General features: G+C 43.8%; 1 protein-coding gene and 1 long non-coding RNA gene across 3 annotated transcripts in view; one reads left to right on the forward strand and one right to left on the reverse strand.

Moving 5' to 3' along the window:
* The window catches only part of IMPG1 (interphotoreceptor matrix proteoglycan 1), a 131,650-nt gene that overhangs the window by 4,402 nt on the left and 108,016 nt on the right, over positions 1-19,232 (reverse strand). For both annotated transcript variants that reach the window (XM_059400962.1, XM_059400961.1), the window contains one exon: positions 2,290-2,470. In XM_059400962.1, the coding sequence (XP_059256945.1) occupies positions 2,290-2,470 (181 nt within the window). The remainder of the gene's footprint in view (positions 1-2,289; positions 2,471-19,232) is intronic.
* The window catches only part of LOC132018246 (uncharacterized), a 30,647-nt gene continuing 19,495 nt past the window's right edge, over positions 8,081-19,232 (forward strand). The window contains exon 1 of the long non-coding RNA XR_009404481.1: positions 8,081-8,240. This is a non-coding gene — a long non-coding RNA (uncharacterized LOC132018246). The remainder of the gene's footprint in view (positions 8,241-19,232) is intronic.

Raw genomic sequence — 19,232 nt, forward strand, 5'->3', positions numbered from 1 at the left:
ATATATATATATACAAACACACACACATATATTTTTATATATTTATATATATATATATACACGCACATACATATTTGTTCTGTGTACTTACTGTCTGTCTTAGTGTTCTAAATATTATTTTATTTTATTTTTATTTTTTAAAGACTTATTTTTTATATATTTATATATTTATTATATATATATAAAATAAATATATATTTATTTTAAAATAAATATATTTATTTATTTGATAAATAAAGTTATTTAAATTTATTTAAAAATAAAATAAATTTATTTAAAGACTTTATTTTATTATTTAATAAATAAATTAAAAACTCTATTTATTTATTTATTTATTTATTTGACATTTTCATTTCCAGAGCAAATTTAGAACCAGAATGTCAAATTCCATCTAGAATCCTATTGGAATTTTATTTGAGATTAACTTGGAGAAAGTTGACAGCATTATCATAATCCTCACTCACTTGGATACTCTTGTGCTTTATGTTCTTTGTAAAGATGCTTTATAAACAGAAGTTCATATACCCTTTGCAGTAACCCAATAGATGGGTTTTATTAGTCTCATTATCAAATGAGGGAATTGAGATTTGGAGATGTAATTGGTCCAAGGTGACTTGATTAGTAAGTTGCTAAGCCAAAAATTTTTAAAAGATTTATTTATTTGTTTAATTGATAGCACAAGCGGGGGAATAGCAGACAGAGGGAGAAGCAGACTCACCGCTGAGCATGGAGACTGATGTGGGGCTCAATTCCAGAACCTTGGGATCATGACCTGAGCCGAAGGCAGCACTTAACCAACTAGCCACCAAGGTGTCCCTAAGCCAAAATTTTAATCATTTGTCGGACTCCAGAATATTGCTTCTTAACCATCACTGGGTTAAGACATTGTCTTTTAAAGTGTTAATACTTTGAAAGAACAGGTACTTTTCATGAAGAGAAAGGCTAAACCTCTCTAGCTTCTTGTTGATGGAGTAAAGCAGATGGCCATGAGCTCCCTGGTAGGAAACTAGAGATGGTGGCCACTAGAATAAATGGGAGGAAGTAAAAACAAACACAGGATTATCTACTCAAGATATGGGTCTAAGCTGATCACCACTGAGATGTTCCAGAGTGTGTCACTGGAGAGACTTGGCTGAGAAAGGTGAGACAGGCTCAGGAAGAAGCTCTCCAGGGCAGAGTGCACAGTATGGACTTGATCTGGGTGTCACAGGACTTGTAGAAGAGTAAGGAGTCTCTGTGTCCCCTGATCATTCATAACACCACCTACACCCTAAAGTCTGGTTCGTGAATAGAAGGCCAGTAATATCTCGCATTCTTTTCCTCGTCTTAAGAGCTTCTCTTAACCTTTCTGTTGGAAATAAAGGATGGATTAAACATGTATCTACTGAATAGACTACTATTTAATCATTAAAATGGCACCTGTGTGGCTCAGTTGTTAAGCGTCTGCCTTTGGCTCAGGTCATGATCCCAGGGTCCTGGGATTGAGCCCTGCATCAGGCTCCCTGCTCAGGGGGAAGCCTGCTTCTCTTTCTCCCCCCCCCCCAGCTTGTGTTCCCTTTCTGCCCATGTCTCTCTCTGTCAAATAAATAAAAATCTTTAAAAAAATCATTAAAAATGATGGTACAGAATATATTTAATGACATGGGGGAATGTTCTATGTGAAAGAGCTGAGTATAAAAGAAGAAGCCAATCTGATTCCACTTTGCTTTAGGACATTCTACGTAAACATTCTGTATAAACATATACATCAAAAGATAAGAATTAATATGAATATCACATTTTTTTCCCTCATAATTCTGTATTTTCCAAATTTCTCATGACGAAAGCTGTATTTACAAATAGGAAAAAAACAAGTATCTTTCTCTCTCTCTCTCTCTCACACACACACACACACACATACACACACACACACACGCACACACGCACGCTTCAACACCAATTAATGAAGGAAACCACACGGTATTGGGTCTTGAAGCGGATGCAGGCTCTTTTCCCTTCCTTATTGGTCTTAATGCAATACGGCTGCGAGGCTGGAGCAGTGGCTTTGAAGTGTGGTCCCTAGACCAGCAGCAGCAGCCTTACTTGGGCCCTACCCAGACCTACTGCATCAAAAAAACTTGGCAGAAGCCGGCCATGTGTTTAAAGACGTCCTCCTCTGGGAGATTTTGATGTTCACTGGAGACGGAGAACCATGGGTTTAGAGGAACGTACACATTCATTCTAAAGACAGGTTTCTCAAAAGCAAGAAGAGCAAATTCCTGGGTCTGTAGGTGACCGTGCTCAACCTACCTGCATGGAACTCCCTTTCCCTGCAGGACCTCACACTCCTCGGTGGGGCCACAGAGGCCTGCGGCCCGGTGGTGCTGGCGCCCTGGCCTGCAGCGACACTCGGCTTCCCCGGTCCGCTCGTTTTTTACACACTCGGCAAATTCGCCACAGGCCAGGAATTTGCAGGGATCTGCTTGGTCGGCTGTAAGAGAGGGACCAGATTTTAGTGGATACATAGCTGCCCAAGCGGAGGAACTGGTGGAAATCAAAGGCCAGAGACCAGAGATAATGGCCATCACTCCATTTTGGAGTGATCGTCCAGTAGTGATGACAGACTGGAGTGAAAAGTGAAATGCACATTTCTGTCTTTTTGAGTTTATGGACACAGGTGAGAACATATTTACTCAGAATATAATTGTGCACAAACTTAGTTGGGCATCCGAATCAGCTAGAGGCCTTGTTAGAACACAGGTTCCTGGCCCCATCCTCAGAGTTTTGGAAGCAGAGGGCTTGGGATGGCGACTGAGAATCTATATTTCTAAGGAGGTCTCAGGGGGGCTGATGCATCTGGAGGGCACATTAGGGAACCAGTGCATTAGAGAATTAAGACTTTTGTTTGCTAGGTTTTTAAAGTAAGCATTTTCTGCAGAGATGAGTTCTGAAAGTATATATTTAAGACCAGGTCTACCTTACAAAGTAGTCAAGTAGTCATGTATGTGGACAGTTTTGAGAACTCAGGACAATTTCCTCACTATTAGTCCCTTGTTAGAGATCTTTCCTTTGGATTAATAGTTTTTCTATTAAAGTTCAAATAGATCTCTAGTCTCTGTTTTTGCTTTTTGTTGTTTTGTTTTGTGTTGATTGTTCTCTGATATTCTAAATTCGGTAGCATTGTCTCAAATTTTTTTGTAAACTGGATTATAAGTCAAGGGAATCTCAGAATATTTAGATCCAGAAGGCCTGTAGCCCCCTGTCAGCTTTTCCTTGTTTTTTTTTGTTTTTGTTTGTGTGTGTGTGTGTTTAAGATTTTATTTATTAACTTGGGAGAAAGAGAGAGAGAGAGAGAGAGCATGTGCCAGCAGGAGACGGAGTGAAGGGCAGAGAGGGAGAAGCAGGCTAAGCAGGGAGCCTGAAGCAGGGCTCAGTCAGGACCCCGGGATCATGACCCGAGCCCCAGGCAGGTGCTTAATGGACTGAGCCACCCAGGTACCCTTTCCCCTGTTTTTACACAGGTGAGCACACTAAGTTGTCGGGCAGAGAAGCGAATGGTCCGAGTCCCCACATGCTGATGACAGAACCAGAACAAGCCTCTGGTCCTCAGACCATTGCTCTATCTGCCCTGGGAGGGAATCCTGTTGAATCCCAGCAGTCATTTAACCTTCAGGTTATTCTTTCCATAAGAACCTATTCTGGGGGCGCCTGGGTGGCTCAGTGGGTTAAAGCCTCTGCCTTCAGCTCAGGTCATGATCCCAGGGTCCTGGGATCGAGCCCCACATGGGGCTCTCTGCTCCGAAGGGAGCCTGCTTCCTCCTCTCTCTCTGCCTGCCTCTCTGCCTACTTGTGATCTCTGTCTGTCAAAAAAAAAAAAAAAAAATAGAATCTTAAAAAAAAAAAAAAAAGAACCTATTCTGTGCAAGGAGCTAGTGCACAGGCAGCCATGCATAAAGCTGTCCTTCCAAGAAGCCTAGGGGAAGGTAAGAAATATAGACAGATATTTCTATATGAAAAACCCAGTACCTTGTCTAGTATAAGGGCTGTAAAGATGAGCTCTAAATATAAATTAGAGGTCATTGTTTTGTTTATTTAAAGTGATTGGCATTTGTATGTGCAAAGACTATAAAAGGCTTCCCAACTGGACCCGGCAGCATGAACAGAGGCACAGAGGTGATAACGCAACAGATAAGAGAGGCCTATGAGATCCACTTTGGGGGCAGCAGACACTCATGGGCAGGAAAGAAGGGAACTCAGATTGGAAAGATAACTTAAGGCCAATTTTCTGGTAGTTCTTGAAGGCGATGCTAAGGAATTGGACTCTATAGGGAGGGGGAAGCCATGGAGGATTTCTGTTCGAAGGAAGGGTCTCATCAGAATTGTCCATTAGAAGATACGTAATAGAACTGTCAGGGTTAGGATGCTTTCAAGTGGTCATCTGGTTCTGTGTTTTCCAGGAGGGAACATCTGCAGAACTCTAATTTAGCAGGACTTAATGGGTTTTATACTAAGAAGAGGTTGGTGGCTAAATAACCCCCCCCCCCCCCCCCCTGCAGGGTGAAATAAATTTAACAAGTTTCTCTCTTTCCCTTGTTCCTCTTTCTCTCTCTTCCCTTCAAACTTACCCCCTTCTCTTTTTACATTTAAGTTTCTTAGGGTCATTAATAAGCTAATGTCTATTTTGAATCTTCAAGTGGAGAACACAGTCAGCAGCTTTGCCAAGTTTACTGCCCCCAGAAGCTCTACCTAGGGTCACTGGGGTTCAGGTTGTGGGGTGAGAATTCCAATGAACACTTCTATTCGCGGCTCCGATCCAGCGCCTCCTAGTGGTCCAGAAGTGAAAGCGCGTGAGATTAGTAAAACCGCCCCAAGCTGTGGGCAAGAGCAGGTCCTGGAAAACACCTGTTTTGGTCTCCTAGCAGGTAGACCTGCTAAAAGACTTCACATGAACTTGTATCTGCAGCATGAGGGTCCCTTATGGACAAGCAGGCCTCACTTATGTGAACTGGCTTCCTCTGCTTGAAAGTTCTAAAGCTCACCATGTTACAGGATCCTTGTCACTGTTTAGAAAATGACTCAGATTTACCCGGACAACCCAGGCGATTCACATCAGGGCCTGGCTTAATAAATAACAGCTGTCAGCAACCTTACACTCACCACTTACCGTCTTGATAACAGAAGTTAGAGGGAATAGTTGGAGCTCCATTTCCTTCTCTCTGCCCCAGAGAAATGTATCAACTAGGAAAGCTGATGGCCCGCACAGATTCTAACCCTCTGAAGAGTAAATGTGTGATAACCAAATGAGTTTCCCATTAAAAAAAATATTACTATTTTATTCTCATTTCCTTCAAGCCACTCAGGCATAGTCTAGGCACCAGTAAAGCCAAACAGAACACAATAAGGCAACACTGTCTTGAGAAATAAATTTATCCACATTTCAGGCCCTGGATCAGATATATTTGAAGAACAAATGCACCTAGTTTTAGATAACTTGCTTTCCCCGTGTTGTGGATTCAGAACCAGTCTACAGAGAAGTAGGAGACTTCACAGAGCTTAGTTTTTGTTCGCTGTGTGTTTGCTGTGTACACCTTCCTGGGTAACTAAGACAACACTCGTTGACTCAACAAATATCAACTTGGCCCTTCAGAATCTTCAGCACTAAGAATTTCAGGCCAACTAATTGCTTAAGATTTTAATTTTAACCTTATATAAAATTTTACATTTTAGATAGAGTGTTAGAGATGAAAGGTATTTTAGAACCTTCTCACGAACTGGCTCACTTTGCTGATGAGGAAGCCGAGACTCCGAAGTTGAGTGTTGCAAAGCCCAAGGCTGTTTGTGAGGGTCCTCTGCGTGAGGAGGAAGTGCCAGGGAAGGAAAGAGCCAGGAGGGGGCGCTGTGGGATCAGGCATGAAAAGGCAATTATGGTTAATTAGAATCGTTAATAGAAGAGATCATATATAGAAATGTAATTTGTGAAGCAGACGGTACTGTTCCATTACTATATCTCAAAAATACTGTTCCTATCTGTGTTGATGGTCCTTTACTTACCCACTAGTCTTGGAGGGGCACCTACAACTTTGGGCTAAAGGCAAAGACTGAGAACTAGATGTGGCTGATGATGGGGAGGAAGGGCCATGGAAGAGAAAACATTGTACAACGGATGAAAATTTTGAGGAATATTTTTAAGCGAAGCTTTCCCTCTACTGTTATTATTTTCTTTCCTTGTCATATCCCAAAGACATTTCTCCTTAGAATGATGGACTCATCCATCAGTCACCGTTAGGCTATATGACTATTTGCCTCCTCCTTAATATGTCCCCAAGACTTGGCACAAAACAAAATTTGCACAGAATCAGTCTGAACTTCCCCCGTCTGCTCTTCATTTGGTCAATACTGACAGTGTGAACATTAGGTAACAACAACCTGCAGTGCTCTTTTCTGAACATCTGTAGCTTGGAAAGAGGGGGGACTCTGACTGGAGATCAGTAGTTGATGAGGAAGAGTGGAACCAGATGCCATTTTTTCTAGAAGAATATTTTCAAGTCATAATCAAGTTGTGTGTGGATTTGAAGAAGTGAAGTCCTCATGATTGGTGCATAGACTAGTTGGCCGATAATTGCCTTAGCTTCCCCAATTTGCTTAAGCCCTCTTCCAATATGTTATTTTTATGGTTGGCACTATAGAAAGGTTTCTTCAAGAGCCTGTACCACACCCACTAGGGATCACGATCCTGAACCTCCAGTTTCACCAGGAGTGCAATGACAGTTACTTACAGGAACAGGGAGCTCACATTTATTGAGGCCATTTTGTGTTTGGCGGTGTGCTGGGCACTTCAAGCATGTCTTCACTCATATGCATAACCACCTTCCAAAGCAGATATTATTGCCCTCATTTTCATAAGTGAGAAACCCGAAGTCCATTTTAGCTAGAAAGTATAGCCCCAGACTAGCATCTGTACGTCTGCTTACAATGTTCAGCTTTTGACACCATTCTAATGGTTTTCCAATATGGGGTTTCCAGGAGACCCAAGGGGCTGACAAAGGATGGTGGGGGTAGGGAGAGGCCCAAACATGCCAGCGTCTCCCCTCTTACCAGTTCACATATTAGACTTCCACAAATGCTTTCTTTTGAACAAAGGCTCTCTTAACTAAACAAAAGGTCAAAACCACAGTCTGCCAAAACTCCTTCATTAGTTAGAATGTTTCCTTAGAGAAGTACAGTCTGACACTATAGCAACTCCACATTTGTTCCTGTTGCTCAATGTGACAGCAATGGACACGGCTTGAAGGAAGTGAGCTGCTACGCGGGGCCTGGACGTATGTGTGTCATTCCAAGATGTACAGCGTAAGCACATTTTCTGTATCAGTTTCTCCCTGAATTTGCTTATGTAACGTCTTTTATCTCTATCCCAAAGGTCCTGAAAAGCATTCCCAACTGCCTCATGAGGATGTCCCTTAGCTCTTTATCATGTGATAGAAGCCATTTAAATAAATGTCCCTTGCCTGCAGGGAACACTTTGAGGCATTTTACAGTTAACATTAAAAAGATTATGGTCTTGGTCACCAAGCAGTTTATAAATTCATAGGTCCCTGATGTCCAAGGCTGTCTTTCTCAAACTTCTTGTCATGCTTGTCAGGCCCGATAAAAGGATCTCCCAGTCTCTCGGGCCTCTGAGGGTCTGTGGTGCGCATGTCACCAGCTCGAGTTCATTGCACGGCGCCCCTTTCCCACATACAGCAGTTGGTCCTGCCACTTGTCCCCCCAACCTTGGGGCTGTGTCCTGACTGATTGCCTTTCTGCCCTGTTCTTTATCGTTCTTTATAATTTCATGATGCCCTTCTCTTGCGCTCTGTGGCAACACTCACGTGTTGGACAGGAATGGAAGCATCGCCTTTGACAGGGTCCGGTCCTAAGGCAAGATTTCAGCTCAATTTGGCTGAAACTCAGGCTTCCCCTGGGCTGGCGTGGGCGGCGGACCTGTTGGACGCCTCTCCTCCGGCTCCAGGAGCCCTCTTCAGTGTGATGACACCGAGTGTTCGCTAGATGGCGCTCAATAGCAAAACAAGTAGGAAGAGACTTCGGGGATGAAACTGTAGGAGCCCCCAACTGCTTTCGGTCTTCCTAAAAACCACTGTGCGGTGCGCGCGGGTGGAGGGAAGAGAAATCTGGAAGGAACTCGCGCCGTGGCGGAAGGAGCTCCAAGGGACGGCTGATAGAGCCACGAGTACTGCGAGATGACCGCGACAGGCTGGGGGAAGGTAGCGGAAACTCCTGGATCCCTTTTCCCGTTCCCAAAAGGCAGACCTAGGGCTCCGGAGTTCGAGGCAGGGGGGACCCTCACGCGCCCCGGCGCCCAGCCTCACCAAGCCTCACTCCTGGACGCGGTGACTAGATTTCCCGCGGATGGAGAGGGAGTAAACCCGGCCACGTGCGCGCACCTGCCGCTGCAGGGTGGGGGTGGGGAAGGGCTGGGTGGGGGGAGCTGTAGCGCCATCTCTCCCTCCCCTCCCAGCTCATTGCCAAGGTTGTGAGGTCCGGGTTTCTCTTTGCCCAGAGCATGAGTGGATGACAAACCTACCCGTCACTGGCAGTCAAGGCAGTACGCAGGGCGCAGGACACCTGCTTACCTCACCATACTTCTAAGTACTCAACATGTTTTAAATTCTTTAAAATCCGAAAAAACCCCACAATATAATCCACATTGGGTATTCGTCTTTATACCAATAATCATAAGATATAATTTTACGTATTTTTACTTTTATTGATTTTTTGACTGACTTTAAAGATTTAAAAAATATTTGAGAGAGAGAGGGAGAGATCACGAGCCGCAGCAGGAGGGGGAGACGGAGTTTCAAGCAGACTGTGCTGAGCCGGAACTCGATCTCAGGACTCCTCAGGACCCTGAGATCATTACCTGATCGGAAACCAAGACACTGGGGTGGAATTGACTACGCCACCCAGGACCCCTTAATTTTAAGTATTTTTAGAAATTGTTAAGTTTTTATTAATATTCATGAAAGGCCCAGAGCTCACAAAATCTTAATGCAGCATTGGTGGTCTACCTCCTTCTCAAGATGGGAATGTTGCCAAAAATACAGTGTTTGGTGCTCAGCACTCAGTAATGTATATGGCTGTGCCTATCCCCTAAGGGTTCTTTTGAGCTCTACGCAGGGACCTCACCTTCCACATAGGCCCAGCTGGTTTATTTTCCCAAATCCTGAGAATATTCCAGGATTTGCTGGACCAGCGGAGGGAGTGAGTTGGCTTATGGCTGCTGTCAGCGTTGCTGCCCCCAGGAAAGTGCCCTGGGTGGAGGAACCACCCCGGGAACAGTCTGTGCCCTTGGGAATGTAGCTTAGCATCTTTAGTCCCACTCTGCCCTTCTATAAAATGGGTTATTTAAACCAGATCATCGCTAATGTCCTTGAAGCTCAAATATCTATCTCCCGTTCTAGGTGTCCTAAGGGAACCTCACAGCTGGACATTACTGGGACATGTCCCTCTAGAACTCCTCATGGAACTCAGTGATGAAAATAACGTTAAGAAGAATCTATAACCTAAGTTGATACTTCATTGTTTTATTTTATTATTGGCCAAAACATGTTTTGCTCCTGCTTTAGAGCAGAAGGACAGGATTAGAGAATAATCACTCAATGACACAGCACCAGGCATGTGGCTGGAGATTAATTAACACACATTTGTGGAATTGAGTGAGTTACTAACAGTTGTTCTTTCTGGGTGAAAGGGACATGTAGGGTGAAAAATCTCGGGTTTCATTTTAAGCATCCACCATTCTTAAGAACAATAATCACAGACTGTTTAGCGCAGGTACTCAGAATCTCTTCCTTCTGTGAACGGATGTGAATGCCCTTACACATCTTGTCCTGGCTCAGAGACTAAAGGATTCTTTCTGCTCTCCCTCATTATTCCTGTTTGCCACACTGAGGCATTTTGAATGCATTGGTGTTAGGATTTCAATGTCCCAGGAATCAGCTGGTGGATGGAGAGCTCTTAGAGCAGGGGCTGTGGGAGGCGGCCTGACAGCAGGGCTGAAGCCCAGGCTTCCATGCAGGCTTTGCACTCAGGGGTTCCGTGAAGGATTCCGGGAGCATCTTAAACTCACATGTGGAATGAGGACCCTGGCTGAAACTCTGGAGAGGGCTAAAGGTACCTGGAGGTCTAGGCATTAGGGGTTCCCTAATGGAAGCAGGCGTTAGCAGAAAATCCCCATGATGGCATCCCAGGACGCACAGGGCAGTAGCAGTGGAAAAACAAGAGAGGAGGCCAGAGTCAGGATGGGGGTGGGTTGGGGGAGGGTGGGAATGGGGCCAGAGGCTGGGAGTGTCTCCTGGAAGAATTCCTGTGGGTGCCTCAGCTCAGAAGGGACATTCCTAGCAGAGCCCGGAGTACCTTTGAAGGGGACATTAAGAAGTTCAGGACTTTTGTTTCTGAAAGTGAACTTTTTTCTTTCTTTTCTTTTTTTTTTTTTTTTTTTTTGGCATTCTAAAAATATAACAAAATATAAGAAATTTCACTTGGTGAAATGTGAAATCTAACAGTTCATTTAGGACTAATTAAACTTGTATGTTGTCATTGTTTTCTAAGTAGATTAAACATTTGTATACCCAGTAAGAGGGTTGATAAGACTCTATAGGGCGCCTGGGTGGCTCCATCATTAAGCGTCTGCCTTTGGCTCAGGTCATGATCCCAGGATCCTCAGATGAGTCCTGCATAGGGCTCCCTGCTCGGCAGGGAGTCTGCTTCGCCCCCTGCCCTTCCCCCTGCTCATGCTCGCTCTCTCTCACAAAAATAAATAAATAAAATCTTTTAAAAAAGGACTCTTTATAAAGAGGCAATAGACAGACTTGAAGAAAGCACACAAAACTGCTACCAAGTTCCAACTGCAGCCCTCAGTGATTGTGTGACAAGTGTTAAGTTACTTACAATTCTCTAAGATACAGTTTCTCTGTATAATGAGGAGAAATACCTACTTTTCATAGTTATTTATTAAGATTAAAAATAACGTCAATTACTAGTAGCTGTTATTGTTCTTATGGTCACTACTGCGATACGTGACATCTATGACCTTTCCAGAGCTGGCCACTAAAGGGTTTGTTCTGGCTGGAGGCATCCTGGATGCCAGTGTATAATTAATTTCAGTGTTCACCATTTACCAGCCTTGAAATTTCCCCATTTTTGAAGAGACTTTTTGGGAATTCAAGGAGAGAGTGAGTTAGAATAAGTATGTGTAGTTTTGCATTGTTGAAATCTTCAACCTGCGCAGCTAACTGGCATAAAAGCCGTACATGCTTCTAAAGAATTTTCAGAGCAGCCTAAATGAAAGACGACTCTAGCTGCCAGGATGCCGGCAGAATCGTGAGCAAGCTGTGATTTATTCCATCTTTCAGTTGATAAATCACAGATAGTTCTAACATTGGTTTATACTTTCTATATCATAGATTCCTTTATTCGGGTTGTTTTCAAAAGCTGAATGGCAACCACACGTGGTGATAACACGGTGTCACTTCTCCTACGTGTCTGTACCTCTGCAGATGTCATTTGGCTTAACCCATTACTGGCCCTCATTTAGACACACAGCCAGGAATTCAGACGCTGATCTGAATGTGGAATGCTACCCACCTAGAAATCTCATGAGAAGTTTCAAAATTTCTCTTCTTTAGTCTAAAAGTAACCATGGGATATTTCCCCCTCCCAGTATTACCATGACAAACTACATTTCCACCTTGATGTTAGGCCAGAAAAAAACAAATGAAAATGACTTGACTGGATTTTGTCTCAAGTTTTGCCAATAGAATTAAATAAGTGATCTATTTGGACATTTCCTATAAATATGATAAAATCAGGGCTAGAAAAGAAATGCTAAGTCCTCTGACCAAGAGTGCCTTAACCCTTCCCTCAGCTTGACTAACTCTAGACCCCTCACTTCTCTTAGTGTAGCTAGTTTACAAAACTTGTACATTCATTCTCTGCTCCTTTGAGATATCAATCTTCTTTAAAGCTTCTTGCCAGTATTACAACTCAAGACTGTCTTCCCCAAGGACCTAGGAACCATTCCTTTGAAATGTAAGCATCAAAGAAGTAGCACCCCTGTCTCCCAGTCTCTGTGGGAGGGTAGGATCCTTGCTCTGTATTGTGAGACAGGCGGGGGACAGGCCATGTGGATGGTCTCCTTTTCTACTTCATCCCAACCTCACTAAGATCTCACCTCTGCTCTTGCCATTCTGTAGACTGCTTTTCCGAAGGGTTCTAGCAACCTCTGGATGATCTGCTTAAATGACTGCCATGCATTGTTCACTCACAGCTGCTGAAATAGCTGGATGTCCTTCTCTCCTGCTCTTCTCTCCCCGGCTTCAGCAATGCCGTCTTTGGCTCCTTTCAATGACAATCCTTCTATTCCCCATTAAGTGTTGGGGTTCCTCAGAGATCCAGTCCCAGTTCTCCTTTCCTTCTGCCCTACACCTTGTCCTGGACCATTTTTTCACCTGTTCTCTGGTTTCAACTGAGGTTTCCCAAATGTGTATTTTCCATGCTGGCCTCTGGCCTCAAGACACCTGCTTCATAGGATAGCAGTCAGTTCACCGAATGTCCATTTCTGTAAAACTGGTTTTCCCCAAAACATTTTTTGAGTATTTTTATGTCCTTAAGACAGCTTATTAATTTCACTTTGTTTTCTGCATTAAAAACTTTAATGAAGTTAAATGTATGTAGCTTTTGTAGTTTTATATTTTTGCAAAGTATTTTTAAAATTGGCAATATTTTAGGAATGATGAAATATATATATATACACACACACACACATATATATATATTTTTTTGAGAGAGAGAGTGCACCCCTGTGCACGCAAGGTGGGGGGAGGGGCAGAGAGTGAGGGAGAGAGGGAGAGAGCAAGAATCTTAAACAGATTTCACACCCAGTGGGGAGCCCATTGTGGGGCTTGATCCCAGGACCGTGGAATCATGACCTGAGCCGAAATCAAGAGTCCAGAGATCAACTGACTGTGTCACTCAGGTTCCCCCATATTATATGTTTTAATTTTGTAATTTTGAGACTACTTTAAGGACTGTTTAGTACCTAGTTTGAAGACTCTTTGAGTTTTTATAAAATTTTATTGAACCGTAAAAGACCACAGTCATAAAAAAAGAAAGGAAGAAAGAAAAGAAAAACAGGACACCAAAGTGGTGCACAGAGATCCAACAGGGGCTTTTAGACATCCTGGCCTCAAACGCACTGGCTCAGCACGCCCTTCCCTTCCAGGCTGAGCTCCCTTCTTTCCGTACTTCACGTCCGAAGCTGCTAGCACAGTGAAATAACGGAAGTACCCTGAAACTCCTGCCCTTTTGTGGGGGGAGGGATGGGGGAGCCCAGCCCTACCCTTCTCAGCCTGGGTGACGGGGTTGGGGGAGGATGAGGGGGTGGGGGGGTGTTCTCCAAGGTATCGCGCACTCGACAGCGCCATCTGTGGAGAAAGCCTGCCATGACATCCCCTGGCCTCTAGAATTAATTGCTGTCTCTCGTGGGTCATAATATTTCTGCACATATCCTGATCATTGTATTTGGTAAACTTAATTATAGCTCTTTGCATATATATCTATTTCTCTTGGCTGATAGGGATTTGGCTCCTTGAGGGCAGGGATACACTTTTGGGGTTCTAGTGCCTATAATAGTGTCTGACTGGTAGCAGATAACCCCTACTTAATATATGAACAGGGGCCCAATCATGATTGTATTATCATTTATTTGTCTAACTTTTCTATAGCAGCAAAGATAAGGGCCAGAGGGAGTAAGATGCTGGTGGTTTAAGAAAAACCATCCAACAATAGGAAACAAAGAGAAACATGGACCGCATTAACCTTAAAAGTCATCCTAGAGCACTAACAAGCCCAGCAAGCCCCCCCTCCTCAACCCCCCCAGCAGACAGGGATCACCTGTGGGCCAACCCAGCCAGCTGCCTACATTTTTACGGGCTACAAGCTAAGAAGAGTTTTTCGGTTTTTAAATGGTTATATAAGTACCTACAATATACCCTTGATTTGCCTTTTGGTTTACAGAGCCAAATATTTACTATCTGTCCCTTTTAGGCACATTTTGCTGACCCCTAAAATGCATCAACTTTGTCTGATTTACCATTTGCTCTTGGTGATGCTGTCTTACAACTCCAGAGAGTAGGAAGTTACACTGTATAGGAAACGGATAAGACGAAAGGGTGGTACTTTCTGTTTTCTATTGAGTACGACATCCTTATTTTATCATTCTGCTTTGTTCTCTGGCTGTGTCGAGTTCCCTTTCCGGAGCCTCTTCACACCAGATTTGTCATCCTAATGATTCCCTCATTAATGAGTGAGGTAAAACTTTGATATACATCACTCGCTGTTTGTATGAAAATGACGTTTTCCACATTTTAAGGGTTATTCCTTGATAAAGGTTGGGCGAGGAAGGGATGGGTGGGGCTGGTGGCTCCCAGGCCTGGGCAACATTGGACATGAGGCAGGGGGACCTCCAGGGTCTCGCAGCCTACTTTTTTTTTTTTTTTTAAGATTTTATTTATTTATTTGACAGAGAGAGATCACAAGTAGGCAGAGAGGCAGGCAGAGAGAAAAGAGGAAGCAGGCTCCCTGCTGAGCAGAGAGCCTGATGTGGGACTCGATCCCAGGACCCTGGAGATCATGACCTGAGCCGAAGGCAGCGGCTTAACCCACTGAGCCACCCAGGTGCCCTCGAAGCCTACTTCTGATCGCCTGTTTCTCCCAAGAAGAGAAGCTAGGGAAGGGCAAAGGGTGAGACACAAAGTAAGTGTTGCTGTATTGGGCCATCCTGGTTGGGAAAAGGTTAAAATTATAGGATGCCTTTTCTGTTTTCCAAGCATAGATTATTGGGATTTTCTCCCAGAGATCAAGCTGGGTATTTATTCCCGGCACACGGTACTTCCTGCAACCACCTCCTCTTCTCTTTAAAGTTTTCCCCCTTTTAATTCTCTTTCCAGGAGAGTTTTCTCAACGGACTGGGCCAGTACCAGTGAGTTCAAGTAAACACTGGCGAGAGCAAACATGAATCAGGGAGGTTCCTTGTATTTGCTAGATGACCTTCTGGAACTATCTGGGATTTGAAGTGCCCCTCAGACCTCTTTTAATACATGCTGGCAGCTGCGCACTGTTGCACATCAGCCCGAGCCTTAGACACTGGAAAAGACTATGCTAGCAAGAGAGCCAGGGGCTGTGTAAATTGGAATTTGAGTCCCTGTTCTTCAGGAACCTGAAGTAATTATCTTCATTTGGGGTGCAGGGACCTGAGAGGCAACATGATCAGCTGGTTGCACTGGTTGGTTGTACTAGAAGGACATTTTAATCAGCTTGCCTGTCAATCACCACGACAGCTTGCACTCCAGCATACCACTAAAAGGAGAAAATCTGGATCAGTCAGTCACATTGAAAACCTAGGAGCAAAATAGCTGTCATATTCTAGATTAAAGAAAAAAAAAAAAGAAAAAAGGAAGAAAACTATTGGAAATCATCTACATTTGTTTCCTCAATTTCTTTTAAAATCTAGACACCCATTTTTTTCCTATGACCACAACACTAATATTGTGCATATTCCCCCAAACTAAAATCATACAGGAGAACTCAGGCTAGACACTCACGCTAGAGACAGTTTACTGTAACTACAGGTTTTTTGTTTGTTTGTTTTTGTTTTGTTTTGTTTTAAATGGTGTTTTAAAATTCAGGTTCAAGAAGGTTTATAAAATAAGCGGATTAACAGACATAAGAGTTCATTACCTCTGTTGAGAAGCAATGGTGGTGAATGTTTTAGGGTTGGGGCCATCCCTGCCTGGACTGCGCCAGGACGTGAATAGGAAGGAGGAGCTGTGGACAGTGCGAGGAATAGGTGGGGGTCGGCGGGTCTGTCGCTGGGGTGGGCGCCTGACTGCTACTCACTCTTGGGGGTCCTTCTCTCCTTCTTCCATCCCCAACCCCTTCCAACTGCAGGGGCACTACTGCAGTAGTGCAGTGTGTGTGTGTGTGTGTGGCTGGCATCCTGCCTCTCCAGCTCTGGTGCTGACCAAGCTCTACTCAGCCTCCCTGGAAATTCTCAACTTGGTCTCTACTTTTGAGCTTCAGTGTTCCCCTCTTCGTTGTCCAATTTTAGCAAGAAGAATTTCTTCTCAGTAAGTTCCATCCACTGCCCTCCACCCTGCTCTTTGGTTATAAATTCCCACTTGCTCATGCTGGAGAGTCCCCTCTCCCCTACATCAAGACCCCACTGCAGTGGTCCCCACATCCATCGAGATGGCCCTCCTTGAATAGTCTTCCTTACCATCTTGCCAAGTGTCATCGAATTATTTTTTTCTTTTTTGGCAGTACTGGCTACCTTGGTGGCTGCTCAGCCCTCGCCAGCACCAGCCACCACAGGTTGTCTCACTGGGGGAGACCAGCCCAGAGGGACTAGAATTCTCTACATTAATATCTAGCCCTAAATGCTCTCTTGCCGTCAGACAGTGGGTCTCAGTGAAATGGGATTTTATAGGAAAATTCAGTGCTTTCTTCATTATGCTTCAGTGATTCCCAAACTGAAGCAATTTGTAGCTGAAAGTGGCATATCAGAAAGTGCTCATTACAAAGTCTTTTTGAATGAAACAGGCAGAAGTCTGATCACTCTAAAGTATCCCCCTTTGGGCATCCTGCAAGTTCTTTCGGGCAGGGACTGAATTCCATGTATTCATGTCTTGTGTGGGGGTGGATAATGTTTATTGTTTTGGATTAAGCATGCAGAAGATGGTCAAGGTCTGATAATCAACCACTTGCTGGTTGGGCAAGTCTATCCTTTGCCTTTGGGAAAATAATTAAACCAGGATCTCTAGAGACGTGGTGAGGAGCTCACCTCTACTCTCGCCTATTCATACCTTCTTCCTTTCCACCTCTGCCTCCATTGATTGGAAGAAATGCTTTTGGGGGCAGGTTGGCACAGTGGCCTTTCCCAGTAAACAGGAGCCCTTTTAGGTATTGGATTTATCCATTTTGGTATATATATAGAGGAATTTGTAAAGTTACATTGTTATAGATTTTTAACTTTTATAAAATCCTATTTTGGCTTTCTAACTCTGCTGTCCTCAAATCCTTTGGTTCAGGCTTTACTCATGTCCCAGCTGGCTCACTACAGCCAATTCTTGGCAGACTTCATCCATCTGTCCATCTGTCCATCCATCCATTTTTCTGTGAGTTTTCAATGTATCAGAAATTCAGATTTTTCTCATTCTCTAAGTATCTAGTAAGAAAGAGTATCTAGTAAGGTAATGTCCCAGGCAGTCCCTTGTTGTTCTAACATTAAAAGAATAAATTGCCCATGTACCCCACAGTAGACGAGGCAGTCCGGAGGCAATTCTGGGATAGCTCCGTATAATTTTGTCTCCAGCAGGGACTGAAACCAAAGTTAACAGCATCTCGTTTTGGTTGCTTTTGGCTTTTTAGAGGAAAAGCTACATAGTCCAACTGGTCCCAGGAAATAAGCACAATTTCAGTTCCAGCCTCCATACAAATACCCTGTCAGGGTACTTTTTATTGTTCTCACTGGTGCCCTGTGTTTCTAGAAGGACCCTTTGCACAAAGTTATTAAGGACAGTGTTACCGTATTAACTACCAATATTCCTTAGTTGGCTGTGATGTAGTAGTTGTGAACACTTCTTCACAACTGGGTGTTGTGAACATTTGTTCAGTTAATCCTCACAACTGTTTATGATCCCCATTTCCCAGTTGTGGAAATTGAGTGCTGCCATTAGCGCATAGGATTCATATTCAAGGGCCATATTCATGGCCCTCCCAAGTCATTGCTGTGCTGTGTTTCCCTCCAACATCACACGGTCCTCTTGGCACCCCTGGCAATGTGTTACCAGCTTCCTGCTGTCTTTCTAAGGCGCTACTTAAGTGGCACCTTCGCTGAGAAGCCCATCTCCAGAGCAGCACACCTGAGTTCTCCCGTCTCAACATGGCTCCTTACGCTGACCTTCTCATGCTGTTCGATGGGTCTCTAAGTCAACTGTCAGTTCTCCAAGGGAGAAAGGAGGCTGGACACTCACCTCTGTTACACTTTCTAAGTTTTGTACAGGTCCCTGCTCATTGCTTTCAACTGACTGGAGAAATTGGTCTCCTGATCCTACTTGGCAGGGACCCCCATGGTTCCTTCTCAGTTCTGAGGTGGTTTTCAGGGGAAGAGGCAGTATATTACCAGCATTTAGGAGGTCTTTGATTTCTTAGGGGGTCCTTGGGGCTTTCTTAGCTGCCCCTGTTCAGAGGTAATCACTCCCAGACTCAGTGCCTAAGGGTGATCTGTCTTTTTAATGATCCTGTTTACTGAAATAGGAGGCAATTTTCTTTAAGTTGCTCAAAGTTCTGTTCTGTCAAAGGTAAGTGTCTCCCAACTGAGTCTCTTTGATCGCATTTTGCCCAAGGCCCCTTTTCCCTGGGCCTTCATTGTGAGTCCACAGAAAGCTAGAGAGGATGTTGAAGATTCACTTCACTAATTCACAACCAATTAGGAAACTTTGTTTTGAACCAGACTAGAATGTAGCAGGGGCAGTAGATTTGGAGACTTGCCTCTCCACACTCTGGGGTATTTAAAAAAAAAAAAAAAATCTTCCTTTGATTGGTTAGAAAACAGAATTTTGAAAGTAGTGATGGCAACACTCATTTAGGCATAGCTGGTTACAGTGGTACACACAGCATGTTTTATTATCAGAACGAATATAAAATAGAATTTGCTTTCTACTATGTAGCTTTGGGCTAACCCCCATTATCTTCTAAAGTTTTCTTCACATCTAAGACTGCTCTGTTTTAACCTGAGCACGGAAGCTGATCTAGGCTGTACAAATGGGAAGGGACATTATTTTCTCCTTTCCTTGTTGATGGTGCAGTGGCTTTTTTTTTTTTTTTTTCCAAGTTTGGATTTTGGTCTAATGATTAGTTTTCTTTCCTCAGGACACTGTTTTAGTTTCATCCTGAATTGTGTTATTAGGAGGCAGTGCTGATAGTTAACTATGACTGGAAGGTTTCTTAGGTAGAAACCCTCCAGGTTGCTGCAGTTTGCTAAGAAAGTGAGTCTGACTTCTAGCAGAATGCAAAGTAGCTTGGCTGTGGGGTACATTAAAAAACAACAACAACAAAAACAATCTCTGAAGGCACAGCAAAAGTTGTGTTCTGAGGGGGAAATTAAAGCTCCCAGACTGTGAAGCACGAGGTGTGCT

The sequence above is a fragment of the Mustela nigripes genome, chromosome 5 (assembly GCF_022355385.1).
Source record: "Mustela nigripes isolate SB6536 chromosome 5, MUSNIG.SB6536, whole genome shotgun sequence".
In the NCBI taxonomy this organism is placed as follows: domain Eukaryota; kingdom Metazoa; phylum Chordata; class Mammalia; order Carnivora; family Mustelidae; genus Mustela; species Mustela nigripes.